Source organism: Rattus rattus, chromosome 8, assembly GCF_011064425.1.
Source record: "Rattus rattus isolate New Zealand chromosome 8, Rrattus_CSIRO_v1, whole genome shotgun sequence".
Classification (NCBI taxonomy): Eukaryota; Metazoa; Chordata; class Mammalia; order Rodentia; family Muridae; genus Rattus; species Rattus rattus.
Genome location: NC_046161.1, coordinates 24,642,653 through 24,655,478, shown reverse-complemented (window position 1 = coordinate 24,655,478; position 12,826 = coordinate 24,642,653). Strand labels below are relative to the sequence as shown.

Sequence of the window (12,826 nt, the reverse complement as noted above, 5' to 3'; positions counted from 1 at the left end):
CAAACAGCAGCAACATTGCCAACTCCAATTTTACAGGGAATTAGTTGAGGGTTTCACTTGGTGTGGTACATGTTAAAATCCATTTTTATATTTATCCTCTAAAGAGCCTGATGAAGAGGCTAAACATCACTTCGGTGCAAGCTGAATTTCTAGCTGCTCCATTTCTGACACGCATAGTTTCTCAGCTCAGAGTGGGAAACATAAATAAAAATACTGACTACATATCCAGTGATCCACCTCGAGCCACCAAGATTGCTCGCTCCAAGAGGAATCACTTCACTGGGGACTTTAGAAAGGGAAGCCTGGGAAATTACCATCTGTTCTTTAGCGCAGATTCCTCCTCACTAGAGAGGCAGAATGTGGGTTAACCACAAGGAGCTATCTGCCCATGCTTCCCGGCCATTAGGGTTAGTGTTGAACTATGGAAACTGGGTCAGGGACAGCAGGTAGGTAGTGGCACGGGCTGACTGCATCTGTCTGCCAGAATAGCTTACTCTGCCCTCCCCGCTACCCAGGCACCAGATCTTCAGCCTCCCATGGAGGAGATTCTCAGGAATTTATGACTCAATCAACTCACCCAAAAGGAGCATAAATGGGATTAGTTTTAATATTGTTAAGTTGCAAAAATACAGGCATATGTGCATGCCAAAGCGAAATGTACGCAAGCAAAGGGGGGGAACATATGGGCACCCATATGGTGAAAAGCACATTGCTAGACCTTCATACACTTCTCATTTACAACAAGAACCAAAGTTAGCGAACATAAATTTGCTTTGCAAAAATGTGAGAGGAACAGCTTGTTTGCCCATAACTGTTCCACTGAGCAAGATATGTATAACCTTGATTTCTCATCTCAGACACCTCTTTCTCACACTCCAGGGATTAATTAGGCTCTAAACATGACTCCAGATTAGAAACAAAGATCCCGGCCGCCTTGCAGAAAGACAAAGGAGCAGTGGTAAGGACGGATGATGCAGCAGGTCAGCTAATAGGCGATTCCTATCAGTGACTGGGACTTGGACGTGGGGTGGCTTAGAAGAGAAACAAGGCTGGTAGTTCTCAGGGGGGTTATTTTAATTGAAGCAGAGGAGTAACACAGACCACCAACAGACAACCGCACGGCTTTGACTTTCATTAGGAGACTGTGCTTTTGTTAGAACAACATGATGTGGAGTTAGAAACACAGTTAGGCTGTGGAAAGGGATGTGGAGGAAGGGAGAAAAAGGCAAGAGTACAGATGATACTCAAAGTTACTGGGCACCCGTGGGTGCCCCTGATAACAAGCAGAAGTTGATTTAAAGTGCACCATTCCAGTTCGAAGGCACGGGAACCATTTTTGTGCAGCACAAAGAGGTCCAGATTCAAAACCCGGAAACTAAGTTCCTTTCATAGGTGTACAGCGTAGACAGCTGGGAATCACCCGCCATGCTTTTTTATCTTAGCATCTGTTTCTATACCCATGGGTATAGAACAGTCAGGGTATTCCTTCTCTGACCTATTTGGAGAACCATGACAACCTCATGTGGACATATACATGTGGAAGTATAAATTGCAGATCTGTCTATAAGCATTCATAGTGGTAGATTATTAATGGAAAGCTGTTAGGTTCATTTTACTTACTAATTTTTGTAGTTTTATTTTGATATAAATATTGACTTAGAAGAAGTTGTAAAGATTAGTTCCATACACTTACCACTGACTTTTCTCAATCATGATATTTTATGTTAATTGAATATGAATATTGATTACATCTACATAGACCTATGTGCATAATTTAATGATGGTGGGAGACTTACATGGTTTTTTATGTTTTACATAGTTATTTACATGTGTTTGAAGACTTTATTATGCATTTAGATTCATACAACTCCCGAGGCAATCAAGATGTGACAGGTTCCATACCAAGGCAGTGCCATACGGTTGTCTGCCCCTACTCTTGTTAGTCACTGCTCTGTATTTTCTGTCATTACACTTTTTCAGTTTTAAGGATTTTATGAGAGTGGGATAATACAGTGTATGACCTGTTCCTACTAAACATCATGCCAAGATTTTATCCTTTCATTCTTTCTAAATTGTCAAGTGAACGAATAAGAGTTTCTTCTTCTTTCTTTGTCTGTGCAGTATTCCATGGTGTGAAAACACCTTAGTTTGGATATCCACCCAATGAAAGAAGAAATTTGGCTTCTTTCCAAATTTGTCTATTATAATAAAGCATCTGTATAAATTTCCAGTTTACAGGTAGAGAACAGAAACATTGACTTAATTAATGACTCAAGAATAAAGGGGCTGGGAAATAAAATTAGTAGCACTTTTCTCTCAGGACTGCTGGAACATTAAATAAATTAAATACAAGACTGGTACTGATGCAGTGGTCATACAGCTAGATAGGGATGAGCAATCTTGGAGGTCATTGGACCCCCTCCATCCTGGTTGACTTTGGACTATACCTTTTGTTTTCTTGAAAATACCCAAATGGGAAACACCTGCTTTGTCCATCTTTAAGATTTGAAATAGCTTCGTTGAGGCCCAGTGTAGGAAAAATACGTCCTTCTTGTCAAAAGAATTTAACCTGAGTTCTACTTCTCCCAAGTGGAGACATGACATTCTGGCCTGCCCTAAAGATTAGAACATTACATAATATTGTCTACTCTCTCAGGCATTATCGTAGCTGAGCCTGTCAATCATCTGACCCTAAGTCTACACCATCTGTAAAGGTGATTTACCTAGCAACATGCTAGGAAGGTAGGAGCAGTAATTATCCCTTGTTGAGACAATGCATGTACCCTTCCCCACCCCACCCCCACTGATGTCGTTGCTTACAGACCTTCTGCCAGGCAGTAATGTTAATAAGCCTGCCCACTTTTCAGAGTTCTGGCTCAAAATGGATAATGTTTATTTTTTTCCTCTTTCTTTTTCCAACACTGTCCAAAAGACAAAGCATGCATTTCCTGACATTCCAGGCTTTCTCATTATTTCCCTGAAGCCTCTCCACCTCCCCTTTGGAACATGATTGCTTGCTGATGACTATTACTGAGTCTGCCTTCTCTCAGGGACCTTTATTCCAAAGGTATGTTTGTCCTTCTTCCTCCTATACATCTCCCTCTTCCTAGCAGCCATGGTTTACAATTTGCCTGGTTGTCATTATTCTTTCAAATTAATAAATGATCCTGGAACTTTGTTCTGAATCCATTTTTTAAACTCTATTGTTAACAAGGATATAAAACCATATAAGGAAATTCCATTTTCCTAGTAACACAGTGAACTCCTAACAAGAAGATGCCATATATATATATATATATATATATATATATATATATATATATATATATATATATATATATATTCCACAGTCCATGGTCTACAGTGGTGGATACTTGCCATTCATTTTTTTTTTAAATCTCACCCCAAACATTATCTGATGAATTTGAGATACATTGCTCCATCCTACAGTGCAAGAAATGGGGATAAGGGGGATGGGTAAAGGGATGTTTCTCATTGATAAGAGCTAAACTCTCAAGCTCAAGTACAAAACACTGAAGCCTACATATATCCAATGAGATAATGTACTATGTGAAAGGGATTTGAACCTACAAATATGGCCACCCCACACATTTTGCGTGGTAAGGAATTGGTAAGTTGTTTAAGACTTTCTCCCTATGAATTATTAAGCAGCAAATAAAAGACTATGGGTGAAACAGGCCTAAGTCTGTATACTTCCCAGCTCAGTATTAAGTAGAGAAAACAGAAGATAAAATCACCAAACAGATGAGAACCATGGATGTTGGTTTTGCTAGCATAAGCTCTACCACTATCACAGAAACCATGAATCTAGCAATGCCATCTGTTGAAACAATATCAAATCCTACTTGTTCCTCAGGACCATCAGAATACCTCATCTCCACAGAAACCATGTATCTAGCAATGCCATGTGTTGAAACAATACCAAATCCTACTTGTTCCTCAGGACCATCAGAATATCTCATCTCCACAGAAACCATGAATCTAGCAATGCCATGTGTTGAAACAATACCAAATTCTACTTGTTCTTCATGACTATCAGAATACCTCATCTCCACAGAAACCATGTATCTAGCAATGCCATGTGTTGAAACAATACCAAATCCTACTTGTTCCTCAGGACCATCAGAATACCTCACCTCCACAGAAACTATGTATCTAGCAATGCTATGTGTTTAAAACAATACCAAATCCTACTTGTTCCTCAGGACCATCAGAATACCTCACCTCCACGGAAACTATGTATCTAGCAATGCTATGTGTTAAAACAATACCAAATCCTACTTGTTCCTCAGGACCATCAGAATACCTCACCTCCACGGAAACTATGTATCTAGCAATGCTATGTGTTAAAACAATACCAAATCCTACTTGTTCCTCAGGACCATCAGAATACCTCACCTCCACGGAAACTATGTATCTAGCAATGCTATGTGTTAAAACAATACCAAATCCTACTTGTTCCTCAGGACCATCAGACTGCCTCATCTCCTCCAGGAGAGCAGAGGGTCTCCTACTAGTTCTATACTCAGGATCAATCCATTGGGTCACATAGATTTTTTCATTGTGACAAATTAGAAGCAAACAATCCGAAGAAAGGTGGCAGCTAGAAAGTAGGCACAATGACTTCAGGGAGAATTGTCAACTAAACGTGTGATTGAGGCTAAAACAAAGGGAGAATGAGAGAAACAACAGACAGCAGACAGAAGGATTTGCATTATTTTAAAGGCTATATTCCTAGTTACCGTAGTCCCCGCGTGCCCAGGTATAAACAACTGAAATGTGAAGAGCTATACTACCAAGGCGAGGCTAACTGGTATCCACTAGACTGAAGAATCAGAAGAGAATTCTGCATTTTAAAAAAGGGCTTCCATTAAAATGACTCAAGTCAATGCATAAAGAAGTCAGCTTCAGTTACCTAGAAAATTCTACAAAAATAATTCATCCACTGGCTCCCTGAGGTATTACCCTGTATGAGTAGATTGTGTGAGCGACTCACTCACAGGTGAATGGCTGTCATCTTAAAATCTCAGTGGAGGGAGACAGAAGAGAAGACTTTATTATGTTCGCCAAACATCTGGCCTTCCCAAGTATGTCATTAGACACTGGGCCAGGTGTGAGGCATCAGAGTGGATTGCTGTGGTATCACGAGAGGGAAAGAAACTGAGCTCTCTGTAGAATAGCAGTCTATCTATCCTGAGTCTGCTCCCACCCTTTTATCTTTGTATTCACATCACCCTTGCACACAGAAGAGCTATCCCCCTGCTTCTGCTGATCCCAATCACTCTTCTCCTCCTTTGCAGGAAGGAATCAGAAAATAATTCCTGAAATCCAGCTCATTCCCAGCATGCTGCAAACACACTGGCTACTTGCCCAGCCACTTTGCTTGCCTGTTTTGGAACATGACTTCCCTATTCTGTGGAAGTCAAATCTTTGAGGGAGAAACCCATGAATCATTTTCTTAGCCCTGCACTGCAGATCACCATTCAGTGGATCTACATTTGCAAACCCCATTGTGCAAGTGTCTTATTCTCTATCACATCCATAAGAAAATATTTTTATTAGGAAGTCATTATCTTCTACTTAGAACATTAAGAGTTACCTTTTATATATAAAGATATGAGGTCATATGCTCGGTGGTTTATATCTACTTTGCAAACCCAAATGTACCTCCCCAGAAAGCTTTTCCTGGAGTGGTCACAGCACAGGATCCTGTAGAGTCTAGCCTCCTGGGAAGTACCGTTGGCATCCTGTCTTCTGGAATGCTGTCTCTTGGGATCCTGGTGTAATTTTAATGCAGGAGAGGGAACGGGTCTGGAGGAATTCAGCTCTTTACTCAGGTTTGAAATTAGAGAAGCTGTGAGTCTTTGGGGCCACATCTGGCACCTTGTGCATTCCTCAACCCTCGAAGCTCCTTTCGGAATGCGGACTTACATAGGTAGAGTTGTCGGTTATCATGAGAAAATGATTGGGAATTCCACAGTTGCTACAGAGGAATTCCCAGGAATATGGAAGTCTGAAGGATACTTGCATCAAGGGAACTAGATGATACTATTCAAGGCCTCCTCCTCCCATCCCACTTCCAGACCATTTTAAGCAAACATTTACCAGGACAGCTGTGCCTGAAACCATCCATTGTTCGATTATCCTTTTACAAAATAATCCCATTGCTTTACTTTGAAGTTTATGGTTTTCGTTTGGTTAGGTTTTTTTTTCTATCTTTTTCTCATTCTTTTTTTTTCAATTTTAGAGATTTCTTGTAGTTTTGGACATTACATGCTAGCATTGTTAGTCTTCCATGTGATAATTGATGTACACGTTCACTTATTTTTTACCTTTTCCCATGATTTCTAAGAACTGGCTGCATGTACTCAGTCCCATTTTATGACTTTGGGCTTCAAATTCAGAGCCTTGGACATATTAGCCACATCCATGTTCTACTACTAATATACACCCTCGATTAGACTTGCATATTAAAACCTAAGCATGAATATTATTCTTAGTCCTTAATCATCTGTTCATTGAAATATTTTTTCTAAATGGTTTACTTAGCCCAGTTACGTAAGTCCATAATTTAAGACATATATTTCAGGAACTGCATTAGTCTTTGGGGAAAAGAGCTGTTCAGTGAATTAATCCTCATGTGTAACACCATTGGAAAGTAAAAAGAAATGGGATTGTAACCTTTATTTTGTATTCCTCCATTCTCAAACAACACTTTGTTCTTCCCTCAGTATGGTTTGGTGCTCACAGGTACTGGATGCTTCTCTAAAGCTTTAGAACCACTCCCTAACTTCAAGTAGAGATCAACATTTTCTTTTTTTCAAACAGAGAAGACATTGGGTCCATGCTTCTGATGCAAATTTCAAACTTGCAAACTCTCCAGATGTTTTAAAACTTCAGAGACAATGCCTTGAGTTGAACTGTTTAAATGCCATTGCAGGCAGATAAGCAAAGACAATGGTAGCCATGAAAGCTGGTGAACCAACGGCCTGGAAACAAAGCCTTGCTCACAGAGGAGCGCAGTGCTGGAGACGAAAGGCACACAGGCAACATTTAAATTTAGAATTTGCTGGGTTTTTTTTTTCTCTGACACTGAATTGCAACTATTAAACTATATAAAAGGTTGGGAGATGAATGAATCTCTCTCTCTCTCATTTTTTTTTAAAGGGGGAAGGAACTCTTACCAGTATACCATTAGAAAGAATTGCTTCAAAACACTTACACAAAGTCAAAATGCCTTTTACAATATTTCCAGGCTTAGAGTTATATAGTTGGGATCAAATAAGTATATTCTTGGATTTAAAGCATTTATAAATACATCCAACTTTACAAAATGCATAGAAATTGGTCTCCTGGTTAGACACATTCTTGTCGATCACATAAAGCGTAAATTCTCTCTAGTGTTAGACAAAAGTCACCCGGGGCTCTTACCTTTAGGGACACGCACTCTGGTTGCACTTACATCAAAGCTGAGCTCTGCAATGCCCACTGGGTGTGTGTTTTAATGCTTTTGTTGGTGTTATAATATGAAAATGTGAGGTTTCAATATCTGGAGTCTTTATACAAAATGTTGAGCAGGTTTATTAGCATTATCTTTCTTTAGAAAGAGTGAGGGGTGGAAAAAATGTTCTTAGTTTGTGTGGAAGAAAACAGCTTAGGCAATGCTTCCCACTAACAAAGCATCTCTTTTTAGGAGTTCCTGATACGACTGATGTCCTGAATTAGGAGAAGGCATCAGAACATTATTCCTTATATTCTGGATACTTCAAATGTTGTTAGAATCTTATTTATACTCAGGACTTACTTTTAGTGTAAAGTTATACTTATTTTGACTTCTGAGGCCAACTTTCTCACCAATGCTTGATATTCTCAGTCTATTGAGTTTTGGTCTTTCTGGTAGTTCTACCATAGTGGTATCTCATGGTTCTACCATAGTGGTGTTATCTCATGCTCTCCCATAGTAGGTACCCAGGGCTCTCCCATAGTAGTATCCCATGGCTCTCCCATAGTGGTATCTCATGGCTCTACCACAGTGGTATCTCATTTTGGTTTGATTGTTATTTCTATGTCAGTGATGTGGGACAGATTTTCATGTACTTTGTTTACTGTTCACGCATCAGTTTTGATCATTTTTAGGTAGGCTGTTATGATCATGTGTTAGAAATTATCATATACAGTTGTTGCTATTACCTTGTCGGAAATCAGTATATTTTTTCCAAAGAGTTTTAAAAACTGATTTCTATTTTTTTAATTGACTTCATGTATTTCTAATCAAATTGAAGTTTTGATGAAATTGGGCTCTTTATAAAGGCAATCAAGTAAAACAAACAAATAAACAAGAAGTGATTAATTACTATGATCCCTATAGGATTTGGCTAATCTTATAAAAAGGGGAAGTTTGCATAAGTCACACATACGGAGAATGCTACTGAGGATGAAGGCAGAGGTCTAAGAGACACATTTACAAACTAAGGCATATCCATGATTGATAGAGAAAAGGCGAGGGAGGAATGAACTAGGAACCAACCTGGCCATGATTTGACCTTTGACACACAGCCTTCAGCAGTGGGAAGGAATACATTTCTATTTAAGTCATGAAGGTTTTTACACTGGCCTAGGACAGCCCTGGGAAAACTCAAGGAAGTCTGCTGTTTTTTCTTTCCTTCTCAGAGATGGAATTTTGTATTATGGAGATCTCTGACTTTTCTCAAGGTTACTAAAATTTACTTGCTTGCTTTCTTTTAGATGTACATTAGTTTTACATTACACACAGGCATCTGTGTATTTTCCTAGTCACTGGTTTCACGTTCGGGTTTTCTAATGCCTGAGGGAGCACTTGTTTCTTGTATATTCTCAAGAATCAATCACAGTTTCTGGAAACAGTATAATATATCAGATGGCTCTGTGCCCATTCTTGAAAGTTCAAGTTGGGGCAAGTTTTATTTCCAAGGAGATAAGGACCCATGTCCTTTAGATTTCCTTCATACTAAGTTAGAGTTAGTGGTAACTGATGTTTTAATAACAATTACTGAACACTCAGCAAGGTCATGCTCAGTGCAGTACCCCACTCTACTCCCCCTTTCCCCCTCAGGGTGAACTCTGTGTTCAGAGCCAACAGGTATGGTCCTGAGATGATATATTGATGCCCTCACATACAATGTTATTTTCTGGTTGCTGATCTCCCTTTAGCCTGAAAACCAAGCCAGCCTTTATAATACACTCTCAAAAGTTTGCATGGTAAATACTTTACCCTTGACTGACAGGTGTCGCCATGTCACTGTTGGTTCTGGTCTGCCGATTGCGAGACATAACAGGGTCACACTGCTTCCTTCATTGACAGTAATGTCTGAAGAGATGTTCATTATCTGGGGAGGAACTATAAAGAAACACAGGAGAGAACAAAAAAAAATCTGAGAATTGTTCTTTGTGCTTAAAAAAGAGCTATCAGCCTATAAATATAACATATTATATGTTTGTATGATGAACATCATTTTAATCCCACTTTGCTTGTCCTGGCAAAGATCTGATAAATGACACCATTTATAGAATGTGTCTAACAGAAAAACACATTGTTGTGCCCTGCTGAGAGAACACACATTCTTTTGTGTATATGGTGGTGGCCTTGGCAGAAGATCTGAAGATCTGGGAATAACCACTTATTTAATTAGAGGCAAAGTCAAAGGTAAAACATAAGGACCTAAGAGAGTCCCTCTTTACCCATAGACTCTTTTCTTCTTTACATAGTTTCCAGTCACATAAATGAAAGTGAGTACTTGAATGTGTATTTCCTACAAACAAGAAAGATATTTACAAAACAATTGGCAATCATCAAAACCAGAATGTTTCCATTGAGTCATACAAGGATCCTTCAGACCAAATGTAAATTTTGCTAATCCTTGTTGTTAATTTTTTTGAAAACTTTATACATACATCTCATGTGGTTTTGATCAAGCATACCCCATACTCCTCTCTACTTTCTCCCCCTCCTCCCAACCGCCTTCCCTTGTAACTTTATAAGCTCTTCTGCTCTTCTCTATTTAAAAACAAACAAACAAACAACGAACAAACAACCTACTGAGTCTGTTTATTGCTCTCTGTAGATGGGTGTAGGATCATCTACTAGAGCATGGATAGCCATTTAGGAGCTACATACTTGAAGCAAACATATTCTCCATCTCTTAGGAGTTATCAATTGTCAATAGCTTCTGAACTAGTGCTGGGAACCTCGGCTAGTTTCAGTTAAGATGTATAAGGATCCTGTTATGCTTGGAAAATAGTTTACCTATTAACCTCCTTTGGCTCTTACAATATTTTCACCCTCTCCTTTGTGATGATTTCTGAGCCTTGGGAGATGGGGTTATCATAGAAATATCTCACTTAGAGTTGAGTACTCCATAGCTTTTTTATTCTCTGCATATTAGTCAGTTGTGGGTCTCTATGTTTAGTAGAATGTTAAATATCTTCTGCTAAAAGAAGTTTCTCTGATAGGTATTGAGAGATCTACTGATCAATGGATATCAAATAATAACTTAGGGATCAGTTTATTACTATGTCCATTTAGTAGAATAGTAGTATTCGGGTCTCCTCTAGGGCTTATGACATAGCCTTTCATGTCTTCCCCCGTCTAATTAAAAAACAGTACAAGGTATGAGTTTGGTCTTGTGAAGTAGACTTTAAATGTAACCAGGAAATGATTTGTGCCAGTGAGCATATCTTATTAGGTTGGTTACTGCAGTTCACAGGTTTCACAGCTAGGTAAGTGTTGAATTCTGTTCCCTTGATATTGTAAGCACAACCTTCCAGTACTATGACAGTCAGCCAGTAGAAAGGAAACTTTTAAGTAGGTCAGTAGCAGCCTGATTTCTCCATGTTCTATGACCCAGTCTGTGGTATCTTTGGCAATAGGGCTATAATATGCAGTTCTAGAGGATAACCAAGAACAACAGCAATAGCTTGGAGTGTTTTTATGTGAGGAGAAGTCTATGACCCCAGTGACCAACAACTCAAAAAGAGGTAACCTATAACAGATAATTGGCTTTTTATTTGGAAGCATATGGTATCTGAGAGAGGCATTGTCCCACCATTATGGGATTAACTCCATTTCAACTCTTTTCCTATATGTACATGTATGCAGTTTAGAAGATGTCTAGAGTAGTAGGACTCTATATAGCATTTTCAAAGATTTCTTTAGTATTAATTATTCCTCCCCATGCTTCTCTAACCTGCTTTCCTTTCTTCATCCCATTTAACCCCTTTGTTTCATTATTACCATTCCACCTTCATTCTGAGACATTCTGTTGATTTCTTGACTATAAGTAGTATTCTCATTGAGACCAACAAATCAAGCATTAAACTTCTTCATTACTGTTGTCATCTTTATATTGTATGGCTATCCCTTGATTCATGTTGGAGTTGTGACAAATAAACACAATTGTAAATTTTAAATTTCATTTTCATTAAGTTAAAATACAATGAATGGACAAAACCTACCAAGCATTATAGCTCAGAAACCCCATGAAACATGGAGGATTGGTGTGTCCCTTCTTCACCATGTGGTAGATCTGGAGCTATGGATCACTGCCATTGCCCGGCACAGTGAAATAGTTGCACAGCAAATAACACTAGCCTTGGAAAGACCTCAGATCAACATTTGGATCCAGACTTCTACAGCATGAGAAATAATATTGGAAAATTTCAAAGAGAACCTAGTAAGCCAGGACTTATCTGTGGTATGAAGGGGAATTAATTTTCGTGTTATGCTATCCCATCAGTTAGAGGCAGGGTTCTGGAGTTCAATTTCTCACCTACTGTATGATCTTAATCAGTAATTTCCTTTCATGCATTTGAACTCTGGTGCCTCACCTGTGAACTGGTAGGTGCTTCGTGGCCTGATTTTAAGTGCTGTCTTAGCAGAGTGGCTGAAGTAAAGTAAGTACTCAATAAGTATTGGTTGCTATGGCAGCAACAAAAACGCTGTTGCTGATTACGATACAAGCAATAATAACATTGCAAGATTCTTTCCATCTCTTGGAGTAGAGGAGGTCCATGGACCTTAGGCACTTCGGGGTACAATGTCACCCTTTAGTTTACTGATTATTTCCATCAACCTTCTGGCCTTAATTATCAACTTCACTAAAAGCTCAGGATAGGAAAATATATACAGTCCACATCAGCTCCTATCATCATTTTCTCCTTGGGTTTCTAATCAGTTCGCAATAGACGTCTACAATGGACTCCCTCCTGGAACTTTGCAAGTGGTCATTTTGCATGTCTGAGCCCATCTAATCTAGCTTCTCCCATCACGTAGCCAGCATGACTTTTGAGGTAATGATGGAATTAGTCTGTTCCTCTCCTGACTCTTTCAGTCCCAGGGGGAGCAATCAAGTTCCTCTGTGTATGTGGAGCCTCTGCCGTCGGACTATAGCCCCTCAACTATAGAAACTGTCAAGTACCCCACACACCGCAGACCTTCATGCCCTTGGATTGCATCATGCAGATGCCCATGCTCTTGGATTGTGTCAGGGCCTTGGGGTACCTGGAAGACTTTTCTATTTTCTCCTTCTTTCTCATCCCTTTCCTTTAAAGGCTTGGCTTATCTTTAGAAAACCACTCAAAATGCCACCTTCCTCCTGCTGCCCCTCCTTATGTGTTCCCCAATACTAAAGCCATCCTTACTGTGTCATTTCATCCAAGCCTGGCTCAGGAAGATGACAAAGCCAGCTGTTTTGCAGCTAGGACATCACCCTGTCTCCTTCCCTAGAGACTAAATGCATGAGGGATTTCTGCATCCTGGACTTAGAAGCTG

The 12,826-nt window shown here is 39.4% G+C and overlaps 1 protein-coding gene across 6 annotated transcripts in view; it reads right to left on the bottom strand.

Annotated features, from left to right (window-relative positions):
• Positions 1 to 12,826, bottom strand: part of Opcml (opioid binding protein/cell adhesion molecule like) — a 1,104,634-nt gene that overhangs the window by 104,121 nt on the left and 987,687 nt on the right. For all 6 annotated transcript variants that reach the window (XM_032909454.1, XM_032909451.1, XM_032909449.1 and 3 more), the window contains one exon: positions 9,272 to 9,397. In XM_032909454.1, coding sequence (XP_032765345.1) covers positions 9,272 to 9,397 — 126 coding nt within the window. The remainder of the gene's footprint in view (positions 1 to 9,271; positions 9,398 to 12,826) is intronic.